We start from the raw sequence: 21481 nt of genomic DNA, 5'->3' as shown, positions 1-21481 counted from the left end.
GGCGCATAAAGAAGCTGCAAAGACATTTCCCCCTGTATTTAAACAATGGATTAATGAAAAATGGATTAATAACCCTTGGGCTAATTTGTATGAAAATAGTCTCTATTGGCAATGAATACCCACAGGACCAACATCTCAAAGAAGCGGGAGCCCCTGGCGACTAAGGCTGCTACGGTTGCTAGGTGCACACACCAGTAGATTTAACTATGCCAGTAATTTAAGTAGTGTTGTTAATGTTTTTGTTAGTTCTCTAGTTACAGATTCTTAGATGTTGTGCAGTGGTTTCCCCATAAGTCCTGTTATTTTTAGTGCATAATTTTGCAGAATGGAATGTTTTTCAAAAACACTTAATGGCACCATGTGTAGCAACCCCATTTCTTCCATTTCTTCTAATCTATTTAAAAGGGGATTCCTGGTTATTATTGATTTATCTTTAGGCAAGCATTTTCTCTTACCAATGTGACCATGATATACCTGTATTTTTCCTGGATTTTCAATAAATTATTTGAACATGGTATGTCATTCATTATTATATCCTTCCATTAATATTACAGACTTTTGATGATTATTGCCTACAGTGTTGCAAAACGTTCTCAGGATTCAAAGACTTGACTTTTGTATTCAGGAGGTTTAAAATATACTAGAAGAGATAAGATATTTATTCACAAATAAATTCAGTCTAAGTTTGCAATAGAAGCAAAAGACTTAGGAATTTTAGTGGAGAGAGGTCTCATGGAGATTGATTGCTGTTGTCCATGTCATCTTCTAGGATCGCCTTAATTGGATTTTATTTTCTCTATTAAGCTAATTTCATGTGATATTTGTATAGAAAAACTTCCCTTTTCATCTTTTATTCTAAGAGTTTTTCCCTTTTCATCTTTTCTAAGAGTTTAGATAAGTCTCTGGAACACCTGCTACCTTTTGCTTACCTATTTTTGAATTGTTTCTGGAAAGATTGTGTGTGGAGGGGTGAGTTATTGTGCTATTCATATGCCTCTAAATACCATATTCTCTGGAAGCTTGCAAATGTAGTAAAAGAAAATTTGTCTTCGCATTCTCTCTTTTTTTTTCCCCAATGTGCACTGTTCATTCCCAAAATTACTTATCTGGATAAAGACATCACAGGCAAACTAAATTTGAAATAAACTTGCTAGCGTCTCCATTTCTCACCCAAGGGTTTTTTTGTTTGTTTGTTTTAAAACCACTTTGTGAATGGTTTTGTGACTGCTCCAGATCATACCCACACAGTCTGGGCAGCTTCTGGAATGTCCGTGTACTGTGGCTCTGAGGTTCCCTAGGGCAAAGATCCAAGTGACTTGCTCTAGTAGAGCTGCTCAAGCAATTCATGGTCTTCCCTGGCTGCTTCGGGGCTGTGAGCCCAGAAGAAGCATTTGTACTTTGTTCTGTGCTGTTATTTAGGGGACTGGTTTTACAAAAGGAAACATCTTTTTTTAGGAGGGTGTTTTTTTTTTTTTTTTAAACCTATGAGGCAACAGAAGATAAGACGATTAGATGGCATCATTGCCTCAATGGACATGAGTTTGAGCACACTCCAGAAGGTAGTGAAGGACAGGGAAGCCTGGTGTGCTGCAGTCCATGGGGTCACAAAGAGTCAGACACAACTTAGCAACTGAACAACAACAACAAAACCAACATTTAGTCATTATAGAAAACATAATATTTAAAAAGCACGTAGAGTACTCTCCCATAATGCCACTACCCAAAGAGAATCAGTGGTGTGTGTGTACACATTCTGATCCTTATGTATAGTCATGCACACGCACTGTTTGTAAAAAGCCAAAGTGGAACTAGACTATCCCATTTGTAACCTGCCTTCTTTTTGACTTATTTATTGTAGAAAATTCCAGATGTCTACAAGAGGATACATAAAGATATATTTACATATAAATAATATAATTGCCTTGCTTTAACCGTTTCCATGTGTTAGCCAGATTTGTCCCACATACACTGCTTTTGTATCCTCCCTCTGACATCAGATCGTTTCATCTGGGTGTGTGTATCTCTGGGAGATGGTGCTTCTGTTTTTATGCAACATAGCCACAAAACGATTTTCTTTTCTTTTTTTTTTTTAAGATCAAATTCTTTTTATATATTTATTTATTTATTTATTTATTTTAGTTGGAGATTAATTACTTTACAGTATTGTATTGGTTTTGCCATACATCAACATGAATCTGCCACACGTGTTCCCCATCCTGAACCCCCCTCCCTCCTCCCTCCCCATACCATCCCAGTGCACCAGCCCCAAGCATCCAGTGTCATGCATCGAACCTGGACTGGCAATTTGTTTCATATATAATATTATACATGTTTCAATGCCGTTCTCCCAAATCATCCCACCCTCTCCCTCCCCACAGAGTCCAAAAGCCTGTTCTATACATCTGTGTCTCTTTTACTGTCTCGCATACAAGGTTATCATTACCATCTTTCTAAATTCCATATATATGCATTAGTATACTGTATTGGTGTTTTTCTTTCTGGCTTACTTCACTCTGTATAATAGGCTCCAGTTTCATCCACCTCATTAGAACTGATTCAAATGAATTCTTTTTAATGGCTAAGTAATACTCCATTGTGTAAATGTACCACAGCTTTCTTATCCATTCATCTGCTGATGGACATCTAGGTTGTTTCCATGTCCTGGCTATTATAAACAGTGCTGCGATGAACATTGGGGTACACGTGTCTCTTTCATTTCTGGTTTCCTTGGTGTGTATGCCCAACATTGGGATTGCTGGGTCATAAGGCAGTTCTATTTCCAGTTTTTTAAGGAATCTCCACACTGTTCTCCATAGTGGCTGTACTAGTGTGCATTCCCACCAACAGTGTAAGAGGGTTCCCTTTTCTCCACACTCTCTCCAGCATTTATTGCTTGTAGACTTTTGGATCACAGCCATTCTGACTGGTGTGAAATGGTATCTCATTGTGGTTTTGATTTGCATCTCTCTGATAATGAATGATGTTGAGCATCTTTTCATGTGTTTGTTAGCCATCTGTATGTCTTCTTTGGAGAAATGTCTATTTAGTTCTTTGGCCCATTTTTTGATTGGGTCATTAATTTTTCTGGAATTGAGCTACGGGAGTTGCTTGTATATTTTTGAGATTAGTTGTTTGTCAGTTGCTTCATTTGCTATTATTTTCTCCCATTCTGAAGGCTGTGTTTTCACCTTGCTTATAGTTTCCTTTGTTGTGCAGACACTTTTGAGTTTAATTAGGTCTCATTTGTTTACTTTTGCTTTTATTTCCAGTATTCTGGGAGGTGGGTCATAGAGGATCCTGCTGTGATGTATGTCGGAGAGTGTTTTGCCTATGTTCTCCTCTAGGAGTTTTATAGTTTCTGGTGTTATGTTTAGATCTTTAATGCATTTTGAGTTTATTTTTGTGTATGGTATTAGAAAGTGATCTAGTTTCATTCTTTTTCAAGTGGCTGACCAGTTTTCCCAGCACTGCTTGTTAAAGAGATTGTCTTTAATCCATTGTCACAAAACCATTTTCATACCTTAAAAAAAAAATAATTCCTTAAAATCATCCAATAGCCAATCATTGCTTTTTAAAAATAATTGTTTAATATGCAACTAATGTGTGATTACTATAGAAAAATTAGGAAATGAGTAAAACAAATCTAGAATTCTTATGCACAAAGATAATATTAACCTTTTTAATATTTTCCCAGATATATCAATATATATACACCTATGTATTTCTTTAAAATTTTTTTATTGGAATATAGTTGCTTTGAGGCTTTCCCAAAGTAGCTCAGTGGTAAAGAATCTGCCTGCAGTTCAGGAGAAGCAGGCCACATGAGTTCGATCCCTGGGTCGGGAAGATCCCCTGGAGGAAGAAATGGCAACCCACTCCAGTAATCTTGCCTGGAGAGTCCCATGGACAGAGGAGCCTGGCAGGCTGCAATCCAGAAGAGCTGCAGAGTCAGAGACGCCGGAGCGCACATGCACACATAGTTGCTTTACAGCCTGGGGGTGTTTTCTGCTGTACGACAAAGCACATCAGCCATACATATACATGCATCCCCTCTGTTTTTGGACTCTCTTCCCATTTAGGCCACCAAAGGGTACTGGGTAGAGTTCCCTGTGCTATGCAGTGGTTCTCATTAGTTATCTCTTTTATACCTAGCAGTGTATGTATGTCAATCCTAACCTCCCAATCCATCTCATCCCCTCTTCCCCCCTTGGCGTCCATACTTTTGTTCTCTACATCTGTGTCTCGATTTCTGCTTTGCGTATAGGTTCACCTGAACCATTTTTATAGATTCTGCATATATGCATTAATATACAATATTTGTTTTTCTCTTTCTTCATTTTGTATGACAGTCCTTAGGTCCATTCATGTCTCTGCAAATAGCACATTTTCCTCTGTATTTTTAAAGCAGCTTATTGAGAGACAATTCTCATACCATCAATTTATCCATTAACATGTACAAATAAGTGGTTTTTAGTATATTCACAGGATTAGGAAAATCACCAAAATCAATTTTCATGACTCCAAAAAGAAATCCCAGGTAGCAAACACTCATAACCACCATCACCCGCAGCCCTAGACAACCACTAATCTACTTTGTATCTCTGTGTATTTACCTATTCTGCCTATTTCATATAAATGAAATTATACAATATATGATCCTTTTTGATGGGCTCAATTCATTTAGCACGTTTTGAAGGTTCACCCATGTTGTAGCGTATGTCAGTACTTGTTTTAAATTCCCAAATAATATTCCATTATGTAGATATACCATAACTACATACTTTTGATTTTAAAAAAAAAAAAGCTGCATCATGCCAAATGACTGCTAGTGGATATAAGATTTCTTTTAGACGTGATGAAAATGTTCTATAATGGACTGAAGTCATGGTTGCTCAATTCCAAATTGCTGCGATTCATGGGGTCGCAAAGAGTCGGACACGACTGAGCAACTGAACTGAAATGTACTAAAACCCATCAAATTGTATACTTAAAATACGTGAATTATATCTCAATAAATCTGTTATTAAAAATTATCATACCATATTTTCTCTTTATAAACTATTTTTTAAATTTAATATGTTATTTACACTTTCTCACATCACTAAGTTATTTTTCAAAATATAGTTTTTAGTGTCCATATAATGGTTTTTATTCTATTTAACAAATTCCCTAGTTTTAGAAATTTAGATTGTTTCCAAAAGTGATTTTGCAGTTACACAAAAATACCATGATGAGCTTCTTGGTACATAAATCTGTTTCCTGTATCTGATGGTTTTATGGCAAAAGCTTTTGAACTCTTTTCCTGGTGTTCCAATGTATGTTTTTGTTGCTAAAAATTCTTCCAGCTTTATTGCCATACACAGTAGTTTTCTCTCTGAGCTCAAAATTTATTTGCTGCCTTACAGTGATTTTCTCAAAGATTCCTTTTCTCTGCAAAAATGATAGTAGGCTTATTATTGAAACAGTCAAGGCTCCTTAAGCTAAGATTTAGTTTACTAATTTCTATTTGATAATTCAGCAGAAGGAGAGACATTATTTATATATTTATATCTATAATGTTTCTTGTTAACTAGGAAAGAACTCAATGGCTTAATTCATAGATCTCCAGAAAGAAACCCCAGTTAGCAAACACTCAAACCACCATCACCCTCAGCCCTAGACAACCACTAATCTACTTCGTATCTCTGTGTATTTACCTAAATATATTGTAGACCTATTAATGGTTAATTAGAAAGATTTATAAGCAGTTCATTTCTTACCTAGAAGAACAGCTGGTAAATCATCTCAGGGCTAAGATTTGTGCAATATATTAAAAGTTCTCTTTTTCTCTTTCCTTTTCATTCACACACATATACTATTACACACACAACTGATTGATACTTTGACATTATTAAAAACCTAACACTGAACCTAAAAATATCCTGCATGCTATAAGTTGCTTCAGTTGTGTCCAACTCTTTGTGACCCCATGGACTGTAGCCCACCAGGCTCCTCTGTACATGGGATTCTCTAGGCAAGAATACTGGAGTGGGTTGCCATTTCCTCCTCTAGGGGATCTTCCCAACCCTCAGATGAGGGATCGAACCCTCATCTCTTAAGTCTCCTGCATTGGCAGGCAGGTTCTTTACCACCAGCGCCTTTAAATTCCCCTTGATTATTGGATATTGGGCTATGGAGTTCAGAAATATTTGCCTGCTCTTACATAAGCCATTTCTACATGTGACCACCAAGGAATTTCCTTCCCTTTCTTCCTCCTTAAGGATAAATCTGCATCTTATGTTTTCTTATTTGTTTTCTGAAAAACACCTTTACAAACAGTGCCACAGAAGAGCTGATATTTTCAGAGGAATGGCCGTTTGAACTTTTGGCCATTTTCTGAATTCACTTCTGTTTGGTGGTGAATTTTTCACACATGTTTACATGGAGCTGTCAAACCTCCATGCTGTGAAGCTGGTATGCTGACATGGGAACCTTGCAGTGCTAGGGAAGGAACATGAATTAGCCAAGGGAGCTCTGAGCATGTGACTGAGATTGGGCAAATCCCACTTTTACCTAATTACATGAGATGCTGAGTTGTGAAAAAGAATCCCAGCGTAAAAGAAATCCAGGTGAAATATGACCTTCCTCACTGACAACTTGTCTGAGGAAAAGATCTATCTTTTCATGTTGTGGTTGTTCACTTGCTAAGTCATGTCTGATTCTTTGTGACCCCATGGACTGCAGCACGCCGGGCTCCTCTGGCCCCCACTATCTTGGAGTTAACTCAAATTCATGTCCATTGAGTTAGCGATGCTATCTAACCATCTCCTCCTGGCTTCCAGGCAGTATACTGATAAAGAAACCGCCTGCCAGTGCAGGAAATGAGAGACCCAGGTTTGTTCCCTGGGTCGGGAAGATCTCCTGATGTAGGAAATGGCAACTCGCTCCAATATTCTTGCCTGGGAAATTCCAGGGACGGAGGAGCCTGGCAGACTACAGTCCATAGGGTTCACGAAGAATTGGACATGACGGAGCACACACACACGCTCATCTTTTCATGCATATAAAATTCTGAAGGGTTATGAATTGCCACACTCAGAGCCAGCTAGAAACGCACAGTAATTAGAGTGTCCATAGCAAACATACATTTTGATGTGCTAACTGGGCTCTGGAGAGTAAATGAGTCATTTGTACCAGAGCAAGACTCCTGTAGGATGCATGCTGCCAACCCGGTAATGTCTGAGTCCTGTTCACAGTCGTCGTGGTCTGGCCTTTGGGGCACATCCGTTTGCTCTATTCTAGGAGTGCCAGCCCTTCTGTCTTGCTATGGTGTATGTTCAGTGTAGCTGCAGGGAGTGCCAACCTCACATAATTTTATCCTGTCTTGGTGTCACCTTTTTACATTCCCATTGCTTTTCTCCCCTAAAATCTTTATTTGGCATCTCATGGGGCACCCCCTTTTTTTATTGCAGGAAAATAGACCTAAAATTGACCATTTTCATCTTTTTTAAATGTACAATTCAGTGGCATTAAGTACACTCACATTGTTTTGCAGCTATTACCGCTGTTTGCCTCCAGAACTTTTTTTTTTCATGCTGTCCTGAAACTCTCCCCATTAAACAGTAACTACCCATTCCTCCCTCCACCTCTGACAATCACCACTCTACTTCCTTCCTGTCTCTGTGAAATGGACTACTCTAGATACCTCATATAAGTGGAATTATACAATATTTGTGTATGGCTTTTTGTGTCTGACTTATTTCACTTAGCATAGGGTCTTCAAGGTTCATCCTTGTTGTAGCATGTATTCGAATTCCCTTCCTTTATAAGGCAGAATAATATTTCATTGTGAATATATACCACATTTTGTTTATCTACCCATCTATCAATGGACGTTTCTACCTATTGGCTGTTACGCATAATGCTGCTGTGAAATTAATATGTAAATTCCTGTTCCAAGTCTTTTTAAATAAAAATTTGAAACTGCCCTTAAAGAGTAGGGAATTGAATTTAGAACTCAGAAATTAGAAGCAAGAGGATCTTGAATTAAGATGAAGCCTCTTCGAAGTAATACCTGTATATTCTTCTAGCCTAAAGATGACAGGCCCCCTATGGAATTCGACAAACATTAAAGATCAATACTATATTAAACGTGGTTCCTTTTGCATTTATAGATGCAAAATTCACCACACCAAACTCTCAGTGCCTTGCAAATCATCTCTAGCTATTCCATCTTCCCTCTCTGTATAGTGTGGGTTTTCCAAGTGTCCCGTGAAGTTGTCATGAAAGACAAACCAATTGCCCTGGGGCTCTTGAGACTGAGTTAGGTAGAAATGTTGATGACTTGATTATTGAGTCCTTTGATCCTGCTGAGACTCTTGAGTCACAGTAATTAACAAATACATACCTGAAGAATTAATGAGTCATGAAAAGGGAGAGGTGTCCTATCCCAAAAAGTTACCTTAGTTAATGTGCAGCGAAAAGGAGTTTCAACCATATCAGATGCAAAATGTGGAAACAGCAACAACTGAAAGCTGCTCAAAGCCAAGCCCATGGAAGTCAGAGAAACAGTGATGAGTCACAGGAGAGGTCCTCACGTACACCCAAGCAGATCACTCACTGATTTGCTTTCTTGATTACGACTACATCTCACCTAAGGGCAAAGTGTTGCTTGTGTTCAGATACGTACTGAATTTGGGTGCTACAATGTTCTGCTTTAAATGAGGCTGGTAAAAGGATCCTAACCATGTCCTCTTCTGTCTGTAGGAATAGATAATCTCTATGAGAGGGCACTTCACATCCGCAAACTGCTCCTGACCTTGCCCAGGTCGGTCCTTATAGTGATGAGGTACCTCTTTGCCTTCCTCAATCAGTAAGTACCACAATTTTTTGCCAAAATGCTCATTTCAGTTCCCTGTGTACCGCTCTGAATTCTTTGTTCTTGGATTCTGTAAAATGTACGTTGGGTTCCTTTTATTAGTGGAGCCAAAGAGAAGATGATTGAATAGAGACTGAAAGTGCATTTTTCCTCAGCAGATCAAAGTCGTCATGTGTGACCTACCTTATAAGGTCACACAATGACCTAAATAAACCTCATCACCAGATGTGGAAACTGTGGCCATAAATGCAAAAAATGCACAAGTATTACTAAAAAGAACACTTTTCAGTGAAATATGTGCTTTTTCCCAACTTCCATCCAAAGCCAGTGCCATAAATGTTTTTGTCAAAATGATGTAAACCGCCTGCTCACTGCAGAAAATTTCTGTGATTTTTAATGATAGTCAGGGAAGGAAGGGAATTGTAGGTGAGACTTGTACACAGACCCAAAAAAGAATTGCCTGCAAATTGAGTGTAATGAGACCTTGTCAAAAAGATGATATTTCTAAAGCAATCTTTAAAAACAATGTCACAGAAATCTTAAAAATCACTACATTATTTTCAAGGAAACTTGACTCTTAATTTAGGGAACTTGATTTCAGTTGTGTCGCTTGCAGGCACATGGGCTCCATGATAAGAACATCTTCCGCTGTTCTATCTGAGTCCCCTTGCTCTTTACCATTTCAATTAAGCAGTTTTTTTAATTAAAAAAATCCAGGTGGAGTAAACTTCAGGAAATGCTTTCTCACTCAACCATGAGCTCTCCCTTCTTAAAATTAGAACATTTTTTTCTTCTGTTTCACCAAAAGTGTTAAGTTCTTAAAAGCTATGGGGATTTATTACCACCCTGCTGACTCTTCCTGAAATCATACCATTCAGACTGACCACACACCCCCAGCCCCCAAGCCAAGTATCTACAATAGGGAAATGCCAGCAGGGAACCCATACAAAATGAAGCTAAAGCGTCTACAGATGACATAAGTATAGAAGTCACCCCTGGAAATAAGCAGTACCAAGAGAGATGGGTGTAAACTATTTTAGGTTAAATGATACCGTAAACTTCTATCTTTAAATAAGCCTAGTCACCCAAGTAGTTGTAAAAATCTGAAGGTTTTCCATCTTCACCTTTAATTGCACATGTCTCTCCTTCCCCAACATGGACCACCTCACATTCCTGCTGGCCTCTACATGATGTCCATACCAAATATTCTTGACACGCCTAAGTGAAACCCACTGTGGACCAATCAACCACAATGGACTAGGGAAGCAAACTGACCATGAGTCGAGAAAGCTCTCAAAGTGTGAATCTAACTGATGGCGGATCTCAACAGACTAGCAACTGTGCCATGAGCCAGCCAGACCTCGGCATTGCTTCCAGCATTTCTGCCCAGAGATGTCCCCTGGTTCTTGCTCCTGCCTTCGTGCAGAGGCCAGGCCCAGTCTCTGAAGTAGAATATGTGGGACAGGCATTTTGGAAAGAGAAAGAAGCTATTCTCTTTTCATTGTAAAACCAAAAATTCTGTATCAGCTGTTTGCTCTTCAAGCCAGCACTAACTAAAGACCCAGAAAGACTGACTCTCCCCCATTGAGCTTAAGTGTGTCTTTTGAACATGAGATCGTTCTTATTCGGAATCTCATTTTTCCTTCCTGCATTCATGTTGAGGGGGATCTGTAACATGACCATTGGCAGTTATTTGTGAACTGTTTTATGTTTGAGAAATGGCAGAAAGGAAAGACATATGTTGCCTGTGAGAATTGTACTTTTGTATTTTCTACTTTCTCAGCTATCTTATTTCCCAAACAGGGTAGAGTATCTGGTCACACGGTATCTCAGTTTCTTTGTGTCTGTCAACATCTCACAAATGTAGCTGAGTCTCTTTTTCTCTCCTTCCGTTTGTCATCTGTTCACCTGGATTTTACATTTCCTTTCAAGGTTGACATTCTATACGCTGAAAGATAGATTCTCTAGATTCTCCCTGGAATAGCACCTTGCCCATGTGTTCGAGGCATAGCATAAAGAACTTCTTATTTTCAGTCCCCTGTGGAAAATATCTCACCAACAGCCATTGAATTGAATTTTAAAATTAGTACTAGACAACTGGGAGTCTCCCCCAAAGTTTGTAGTTTGCAGCTTTAAATGGAATGTGAGAATTGAGGATTCTTTTTCCCCTTCGCTTGCACTTGTAATTGTCTTTGGTGTCACCTTGTATTGATCATCTTGCCCAAAAGCAAATTACAAAGCCTGGAGTTGCTTTCTTTCTTTCAGTGGTACAAAGAAAAGGTGCTTTTGTTTTTCTCGGGACTTCCCTCAAGATTTATGGGAAAAACTGAAATCTGAAATGTATTTGGTTAGTTGGAGGACAGTTTTAAAGATGATCATATTGTTTGCAAGTGAAACTCTTTTACTTGATCCTGGTCTGAATTGTGTTAGAGATTATCTTAAACTCCCTTGTGACTTTCAAAAAAAAAATGCCACTTAATTAAGCAAACAGGATTTATATTCCCTTTTCCATGTCTACCTGGTGGAAAGGTTATAAGTTGTTTTACTTTCTTTGGAATTTGCTGAGCCACCTTAAAGTAGGATGAAATATTTTATTCTAATAAGAAAACTCATTTTCAGAATAGGAAGTATCCTATTAAGCGTTTGCTTTTTTCCCCTTGTTCTTTTATAACTCCTGTCTTGCTTGCTTTTGTAGTCTTTCACAGTACAGTGATGAAAACATGATGGACCCTTATAACCTGGCCATCTGTTTTGGCCCTACCTTGATGCCTGTCCCAGAGATACAGGATCAAGTGTCCTGCCAGGCTCATGTGAATGAGATTGTCAAAACCATCATCATCCACCATGAGACTATTTTCCCAGATGCTAAAGAGCTCGATGGCCCTGTTTATGAGAAATGTATGGCTGGAGATGAGTATTGGTAAGTCCAAGAATTTAAGTCCTTCCTTCTCCTCCTGGAAAAAATTATAGAAGTACAGATATCAACTTAATTTAAAAAAAAAAAAAGAATTGACTATAAGATGCCAGTGCTTCCAATTAAAAAAAAGAAGCAGCAGGAACACTTGAGATCAATTAGAATATTAAATCCCATGACAGCACTGGCTCCTTCTTATGGAAATTCATATTCATTTCTCTTTTCCCTAAGCACGGCATCTTTTTAGATACACCTACCCCATCATGACTTTTGTAGAGAATGGTTTTTAAATAGAGAGCTGTATACATCTTTACTGTTAAGAAAAGATAACTGAATTAACAGACTTCATTTTCATTCCTAAACAGTTTTAATTCTATGGAAAGTATTTCAAAAGTTTCATTTTAAAGGAGCAGCTGTCAACTAAATGTGTTTTCATTCTTACTTTCATTTTCATTCCTACTAATATTGTCCTGATCAATTACACAAGTCATGGTCACTTTGAACAGAGTTATTACATTATTATATTGTTGGGATAAAAAATGTTTAATAAGACAATATAGTCACCTCCCAATGAAGGGTAAAAATGTATAATCCAAAGATAAGGAAACCCCAAAATGTTTATGTTCACTATTTGATATATGAGTTCCAGCTTCTAAGAAATCATATACAGTAAAACTGGTTTTAATTCGTTGAGGTCCTCCTGTGTGCCAGTTTATATTCCCACTCGACTGAGTAAGTTAAGAGAGGCCAAGGAGCCAGGCCAATGACTAGTGGTTTCTGGAGGCAGCCCAAGTCTGTCTGATTCCTAAGTCCACACAAGTCTTCCCACTCAGCAGTTGCCTCCCAGCCTCCCTCTAAAACTGCCCTGTGCAGCTCAGATTCAGGAGCAGCTGGAAATAGATTTGCCTAAGCCCTTGGTTCTGGACTCTGCAGGATACTTTGTTTCCCACTGCCTTGCTGGGGATTAAGTAGAAGTAGAACTAGTAGCTGAAAAATCTAAATAACTGAAAGTACACTTTTTTTTTTTAACTGAAACCGCAGTATAATTTAAACTACAAATGATCTTACGCTGTTAAGAAAATTCATAGTTGACCATTTCCAGAAGTACTGCTTTCTAAATTAACAACAAAGCATGATAGATTCTATGCGTGTGTTAATTGCCCAGTTGCGTCTGACTCTCTGCAACCCCATGGACTGTAGCCCACCAGGGCTACATATTTTTAAAATACTTACTACATGTATGTACTGACACAAGCTCTCAGTCCTGGTGAGTTTTTCAGAATTTTATTTTCAGAGTTCAGAATTTTATTTTCCTAGTTGTATTTGTCTCCGGGCCAGTGTCAGTCATGTTTAGTATTTACAGATATTCAGGGCTCTATCAGTAAGTTGTGCTATCTTATTCACTTTATCAGAGAGCAAATATATGGATGTCTGGTCGATATTATTTAATGTGTTGTATTCCAGGACTTTTTGTGGTTGCTCCTTTTTTACAAACAGGGTAAAATCCCCATAATAAAGAGTCTTGAAGTCAGGAACATGTGCTTGATATGTCTTCTCCCACACATGATATTCTCTATAGATACCGCTTATTTTAAACAGAAAGTCAGTATTATAGTAATCATCCTCATCGCCCAATGCCAGCAATATAAATGGGCTTTTACAACAATGTCAGGATTTGTATTTGTAACCAGTGCCTTCCATTTATCAGCATACATTTGAGAAGTAATAGTGGTAATGTTAAAGGATAAAATCTAACTCTCAGATATAAAAATGAACATGTGTCAAGAAAAGTTGAAAAAGATACTACAGCCAATTCAAAGTGGAAATCAAAGAGCCATCCATTTTTATGTAGTAGGGGATATTGAAATGAATTTGCAAAAATTGGTGTATCCAGAGGGTGATAATCATATTCTGCTAGAATTCAACAAATTTTCATTTTTATACATAAGAATCATTTGAATACTGTCAGTTTCCTACACATCAGTTTTGTCTTTACAGAATTGTAACATGTCAAAGATGAAGGGACATAGCGTCCTATAGGATTACACAATCCTGGAGGCTCCAGCATTCCACTGAAAGGCTATCCAGGAACTCCTTTGCCATTCCGAAGTCTTCTGGTTTTCCTTATAGTAGCAGTTGTTCAGTTTTGAAATTCACATTGGCTTTATATGATTTCTACTTCTGCTCCTCAGCGACAGCCCATACAGTGAGCACGGTACGCTGGAGGAAGTGGATCAGGACGCTGGTACAGAGCCGCACACCAGTGAAGACGGTATGCACTTGTGCTCATGCTATTATAAAACTAGTCTTTATAGCCATTTTTATAACCATTTTTAAAGAATTACTTATATTGTACTCACTTTGGCACCATGTATACCAAGAATTGCTTGTATTAAGAATTCAGTAGATACAAAATAATATTTACTAAATATGTGTAAACTACAAAGAATACTACTACAGGGAACACCTGTGAAACCACCAAATTTAAGAAAAAGGCATCATTACCGTTTTACTTTCCTGAACCCATTGTCTTCCATACCCCTCAAGGTAAGCTCTGTGTTTGTGCTTTTAAAAGAATTGTTATTTCATTTTCTGTTTTCTTGAACTTTTTATAAATGGGATCATACTATATATACTTTCACTGTTTTCTATTCAGTATTATATTCCTGAAATTCATCCCCATCATTGCATGCAATTAGAATAATTTATTTACCACTGTATAGTATTCCATTGTATTTTTTTTATTATTGGTGAATACATGAGGTGTTTTGTTTTTTTGCCATTAAAAATAGTTCGGGTATGAATATTTTGAACATGTGCCTTGCTGCAGGTGTACAGGAGTTTCTCTCAGATATACACACCTAGGAGTAAGCATGTCTTCAACCTTGCTACATACTGCCAAACTATTTTTGAAAATGGTTGTAAGGGCAGTCCAGTGGTTAAGATCCCATGCTTACACTTCAGGAGGCATGGGTTCGATCCCTGGTCAGGGAACTAAGATCCCACCTACCACAAGCAGCCAGAAAATAAGAAAATGGTTGTGGGGCTACCCACTCCCACCAGCAGTGTCTCAGCCTTTCAGTTGTATGTAGTCATCAACACTTGCGTTTATCAAATATTGTCTTTGCCAATACTGTCAAGTGTTTAATGGTATCTCATTGTGATTTTAATGTGCATTTCTCTGCTTACTGATGAAGACATTTTAAAACGTAGTATATTAATAGAAAACTTCTGGTATGGTAAGGGTAAGGGGGTATGGTAAGACCAACAGATCAGGAGATGATCACCATTGAAAAGATAATCTGATGCCCACAGTTCCTAAGAGGAGGGGACACATCACACCTCAGGGGGCCAGGGAAGGCACCAGGGTCAGACAGGCAGGAGAACAATTGGCCAAGAGTTTTTATGGTGGTTTCCACAGGAAGGAACAAGCAAGGCAGGGTAAGCAGGGTTAGGATTGCCTAGTTTTAATAATTTCAGAGGGCTCTGTGGCTGTCTGTGGTTGGTACCTGGCCATGAAGTGATTGGGGCAGGGAGATAGTGGCCTAAAGTATGGGAGCCCCAGAGAGGAAGTGGCTGGAGTGTGAGACCTGGATTGGTTGGTTTGCATTTGAAAAGCACATTCCAGATGAGTTGTTTACTAGGAATTTGCCAACCCTGGAAGGGACAGTCCCTCCAGGGGGGGCAAAGCCCCAGAGGTCATACTATGAAAAATGAAAAACATGGTTATTACAGATACACTAATTTTTGTATGTTTAGATTTATTTTTGCAAAATTCCTATCAAATGTTTTTCCATCTTAGGGCCTATTTGCCCACTGTTAGTTTCTCTGGGCTTTTTTTGCTTGGTTTAGTTTACTTTGGTTTGGCTTTGGTTTTTCCTTGTAAAAGTTTATGAAGCTGGATCAAGTCCTTTATTGAGTATCAGTTCAGTTGCTCAGTCGTGTCCAACTCTCTGTGACCCCATGAAACACAGCACGCCAGGCCTCCCTGTCCATCACCAACTCCCAGAGTTCAGTATATGCTTTGCAAATATTTTCTGCTCTGTAGCCTAACTTCCATGTGTCTATTATGTCTTTTGCCAAACAGAGGATCTTAATTTTAAAGGAGCTGAATTTACCCATCTTTTCCTTCATGGTTGTTTCACTTTGTGTCTCCTTAAAGAAATCCTTATCCTTCTGTGCCTTGATGTTAATGCAGAAGTTCTTCTATAGCCTCTTTTAAATCCTTTCAGGTTTTGTTTTTCACACATAGGGCTTAATTCTACCAGGAATTCATTTGGAGGTATGGTGTGAGGTAGGGATCTGTGCCTCTTTTCTCCATATGGATGCATAGCTGTCCCCACTGTCCCAGCCTTAATTGTCCTTTCTCTACTGCCCCACACCTTAATCATAAGTCAAGTGTCCTCTCTGTGTGAGTCCATTTCTGGTCTCTCTTTTCCGTGGGTCTACTTGTTTATCCCTACACTGCTGTCTTCATCTTGATACCTTTTAATAAATCTGAATGTTTGTCAAATCAAGACCTCTGACTTTGTTCCTCTTAAGAATTCTTTGCCTTTTGCAATTTCACTTAAATTCCAAATTCAGGTTTTCAAGTTCCTAGAAACAAACAAGAAAAAGCTAAAAACCTATTGAGGTTTAGATTGCAATTGCACCGATTCTACATATATTAATATGGAAAGAATTGATATTTTATAATATACAGTCCACAAACATCTTTCTAGTTCCTTAATGTCACCCAATAAACTTTTATACATTTCTCTGTAGGAATCATTTTTTTCTCTAACTTCTTAAGTTTGATGTTTAACGTTACTTTTTGACATTTTTAATATGAACATATAAAGCTGTCAGTTTTTTCTTAATATCTCTTTAGCTGTAAGCATAATCCTTTTATTCCCTCTTTAACTATGACTAACGTGCTTTAAACTTATTCAGTTTTATTTTTGACTATTTTTCCTCCCAAGTTCAGTTCACTTTCATACCTGCTTGGTCATTTGCTCTTTACTCATAATACTAATCCTTTCTATTGTTTTAGATTATGTGTCTAATTATTCTAAAAAGCTGAAGTCTTCCTGGATTTGTTTTTGTTGGCTTTTGTTCATCTGAGTCTTATTTCCAATGTGTTTTATATATTTTTTACATATTTCTTAGAACTTTATGGAATTCATTTACGTTGGGGTAAAGGTATGTCCCTCCAGAGAGGGTTTTCATTTACTTCTGCCTGGGGCATAACCAGCTTGGAACCACAGTAGATTTTTATTTTGAGGTTTTTTCAGGCCACCCAGGTAGTATCAACTTAAAATGCAAACCTGCCTGAGGGGTAGAATGTGATTGGGATTCTGAGGTGATTTTTTTTTCCCCCAAGCCTTCAGATAGATTTTTTCCCTTAAATTCAAGGTCAGAGTGATTACATCTATGGAGAAGTGTGGAGAGTGAGAAGGGAGGAGAATTTCAGAACTAGAAATCCACTGTGACACTGAGAATTTGATACTTGGTGGGGCTTAGAGTCTCCATACTGGGCAGCCCCTGGACCTAGTCTTTTGTTTAAAATAAAGCTTAAGTTAACCAGGCAAGGGAAAATGCTCTCAAGGCAAACTCTGACTTACATATTCTAGTGTTCATAATTCTGGTGTCCTGTTTAAGTCCGTAGATTCCTTCATTCATCAAGTTTAGTATTCCTCACTGTCATGATTAATGCACTTACGAAGTTGGGTTTTTTTTTAATCCAGCATTTTTAGTTGATTTCAGCAGGAAGGTTATCAAGGTGTCTAGAGTCCACCCTCTGCTTTAAAAAAAAAAAAAATTGACATTTTTCAGAAACGTAAGTTGGAAGAAACTCTTTGAAGTGACAGCTTCTATTTCTGTGGGGTTGCTTTTGAAAGTCTCTGAGCCCGCCCTCTGCCGTTCTTCTCTCCTTTCTCTTGAGTTCCGTTTCTCTGTAATTCATTCCTTTTTCACTGGTGACTTTTCTCCATGTTTCCTTGCTTGTCTCAGTGGCAGGAAAAGCCCATGACAGAGCCCTAGCCACCCTTCTTCCCAAACCTCAGTTTCACCTCTGTACCATCTGTCAGTTCGTACCTGTTCTTACCTCTTGGCTACAAAAGAGAGCTCTGTGTTTGAGATAACATTTTGATCTTGTTCACCTGATAGTGCTGGAGAGAAAAGCATTGCTTACAAAGAACAGATGTTCTTGCCTGCAGCCAGACTCTTCCTGTAACTAAATTGACCAGAGTATTGATCTGTCTCTTTGATCACCCAGGTATTGCATTTTCTTCCCTCTGTCACGGTATCACTAAAGAGAGTAACTTCTGTTTCCAAAAGAGAGGCTGTCACAGAACAGAATCATCATCTGCAAGGGCAGGGCTAACAGATGTAGCAGAGACAGTGTCAGGGACAGCAAGGTCCCAAAGGGATAGCGTGATATACTAGCACTTTGTATAAACTTACAAAAAATGGAAATCTCTTGCACAAAATTGTAATAGCCATTCATTGTAGGAAAATGAACTTATCATGTTCACCCTCATTGTTGTTATTGGTAGCAGTAGCATTCTGCTAAGCCTCTGCAGGACTCTAAAGGGCTGTGTGACCCTACATGAAAGGGGCGTGGTGCATCGCCATGCCCTGAGATCGATTTGCTCTGCAATGACTAGACTGAGACGTGTATAAATAGCTTATTGATTGACACTTGACTGTGAAATTTCTCTCATGGGAGTAGAAAGAAGTCAAAATAATGAAATTGCTCAGAATTACTAGTTGATGTAGTAAGATCACCAATGAAGTATGCGTCTGATTCATCTGGTCATTCGTTCATAATATCTGTACCTTTGAAGTAAATAAGCAAAGTCTGATCATCTTGCTGTTTCCAAAAAGAAAGAGGTAATCAGCATAGCGGGCATGATGATGAAATTATGATAAAATATGTACATATCTATTAAACAGTTTTAAATGGCCCTTGGCCAGTGATGACAGTATATGATCGAATGGCATTAAAGAACATGAATAGCTCTCTCTTCCCTTTGACAGATACATGGGTTGTGTACTTTGTTATGCTATTATGTTTCCATTTTTTCAGTAAAACAGTTTAACCGTGTGGGTGTAGCACATAAGAATTTGCAGACTGCATATCATGACGCTCTTTTCAATCAGTTGGCATGCTTTCATTCCTCCATGAATGTTTATTTGTGTCCCTTACACCACATGTATGTTTATTTCTGACCCTCAGGGAGACCTGGAGTGAAAAATTTGGTATCTGTCATCTCGGTTCAAGCAGGATTTACTTTTTATGTGCAAGTTTAGAACAAAGTATACAGTCAGTCCCAGAGTTCTATTTCCTCCTCTATGAGCAGACTTGTGGATATTTAATAAAACTGCTATTTATATTAAAATAGTTTCAGGATAGAATAATGGAGTGTTAACATATGATCTATAAGTTATTGTCAGTTGTTAAAGAACTTAAACTATTGTTTTAAAATTATTTTTACACCTACCTTGTTGAGAAGTATACCATGTACAGATTATAGTGTTTGATTCTTCCATATGAATTATTATTTACCTAAGCATCTACTTATCTACTAGCAAAGGATGGGACTTTTTTTCTCTTTATTTTAAATATATAGCAGAAATTCACCCTGGTCCTTCATAGAAGATAAATCCTAAGCTTTTTCAATATGTTTGTTGATTTTTATGTTCATGCTGTCCCAGAGAATGTTTGCATTTTTCAAGTGAGAAAAAAGCTTAGCTGACTATCCAGAGATTTCATTTGTAGTTATTTCATATAACAGATATTGAAGATATTAAAGTTTGGGAAGAGATTAACTCTTTTAAATGAAAAGGTTTGTCACCAAGGGAAATAGAAGATAATAAGTTCCTGACAAAATATTTGACAGTTTTTAATCTATTATGTGTACATATATTCTAAAGCATTTCTAAAGTAACAGCACACATGTTCAGTTTTTAACAAATGAGGTTGCTCACTGCATAGAGTTCTCTAAGCATAATACCACTTGTACTGACCCTTTTTTGTTCTGTTTCTTATTGATTAGAAGTTGACTCACCTGTTGTTGGTAGCAGGGATAAGGATGGGGTGATGGTGAGAGAGGAGAGGAAAGACCACGGAGCCACCAGTTCTGGGCTTTTTGCAGTAACCTGAATCACAAAATGCAACTCCTGTTGTTTTGAGTGGTTTGTCCTCTTATTTGCCTTCAATATTTGTGGTCAGAATTAAAATAGAGCTGAAATTCCAATTCTAGGCCCAGAGTTTGATATCTCTTTTCAACTTTTGATTTTGAGATCACTGTAGATTCATATGCAGCTGTAAGAAACGCTACAGACAGTTGCCATACACCTCCTGCCCCCCCCCCCCACTTCCCCCCAGTAGTAACTAACATCTTACATCACGGTTGCTACTATCGCAAGGACACTGACACTGATACACTCCATCCATTATATTCACCAGCTTTACGTGCACTCACTTGTGTTGTTTACTTAGTTCTACACAGTTTTATCACACAAGTAGATTTGTGTGACTACAGTCAAAATCAAGAACAGTTGCATCATAGGGAGCCCTTTGTGCTACCCTTTCATAGCCAAAGCCATTTCCTTCCATCGCTTCCCCCCACCCTAGCCTCTGGCAATCACTACTCTCTCCTCCATCTCAGTTATTAGGTCATTTCAAGTGTGTCATATGAATGGCCTTGTGCAACATGTAACTTTTTGAGGTTGGCTTTTTCTCACTCACCATTATTCCTTTCAGTACCTTTTGATCCTAGAAGATATTTTTGAATCTGGTCTCTTAAGTAGGTATGCTTGTGTCACAAATGATATCTAGAATTTGGTTTCGATACTAGAAAAAAATAAAGTTGTCTTTATACTTGGTGATAAGATAGTGCCAAAAAAATACCTAAGGAACTTAAATATATTCAAACAATATTTAATGTGGTGATATCTGTAAACTTGCTTTTAAAATTGGCAAATAAAGCATAACCTTCTAGAATAGTGACTCTTACGTGTTATAAATAGTATTAACATGTTGCCTGGGAACTTCATCAGTGTCAAAGTAATATTGGAACTATTGCAGAGAACATTACAACCCAAGGAGCGATTTTATATATCACAAAGTTTTAAACATTTTTAGTAGACTGTCATGATCTCTGTAGTACAAGGCTGTAGAAATTAAGATCGAATTTTCACTTTTTCTTTGCCTGAGAAACTGATGACAGAAAGAGGATGCTTTTCTTTATCCCTTTTAACAGCATCGTTTTCTCATCTTGATTTGTGACCTTCTTCTGTCTGGTTATTAAAATGACCTTGTTTCTTTCTAAAGCCTCATATAGACCTTTCAGTGAGTGTATCATGCCTTCCTGACAACCCTGCCCACACTGTTTTCTGGTGTGTTTTTTGTAGAATGTGAGCCAATAGAAGCGATAGCCAAGTTTGACTACGTTGGGCGGTCTGCCAGAGAATTGTCCTTCAAGAAGGGTGCTTCCCTACTGCTGTATCACCGCGCATCGGAGGACTGGTGGGAAGGAAGGCACAACGGGATTGACGGGCTTGTGCCCCACCAGTACATCGTGGTGCAGGATATGTGAGTAGTGCCAGCTTCCATCACCTGAGTGCTCCCAAGAGAAGACTCCAGCTGTTGTTCTTACATTGTTCTTACCTTGGTCTTGTGAGAAAAGAGAAGGGATTACAGAGCGAAAACTTCTGATCTGGGC

The 21481-nt window shown here is 38.2% G+C and overlaps 1 protein-coding gene across 3 annotated transcripts in view; it reads left to right on the top strand.

Moving 5' to 3' along the window:
- SRGAP1 (SLIT-ROBO Rho GTPase activating protein 1) overlaps positions 1–21481 on the top strand; it is a 298264-nt gene that overhangs the window by 262830 nt on the left and 13953 nt on the right. For all 3 annotated transcript variants that reach the window (XM_069584751.1, XM_069584748.1, XM_069584750.1), the window contains exons 16-19: positions 8746–8851; positions 11553–11777; positions 13964–14043; positions 21171–21351. In XM_069584751.1, coding sequence (XP_069440852.1) covers positions 8746–8851; positions 11553–11777; positions 13964–14043; positions 21171–21351 — 592 coding nt within the window. The remainder of the gene's footprint in view (positions 1–8745; positions 8852–11552; positions 11778–13963; positions 14044–21170; positions 21352–21481) is intronic.

This window comes from Ovis canadensis, chromosome 3 (assembly GCF_042477335.2).
Source record: "Ovis canadensis isolate MfBH-ARS-UI-01 breed Bighorn chromosome 3, ARS-UI_OviCan_v2, whole genome shotgun sequence".
NCBI lineage: Eukaryota > Metazoa > Chordata > Mammalia > Artiodactyla > Bovidae > Ovis > Ovis canadensis.
The sequence above is the reverse complement of the archived record's forward strand: the minus strand, read 5'-3'. Positions and strand labels throughout refer to the sequence as shown.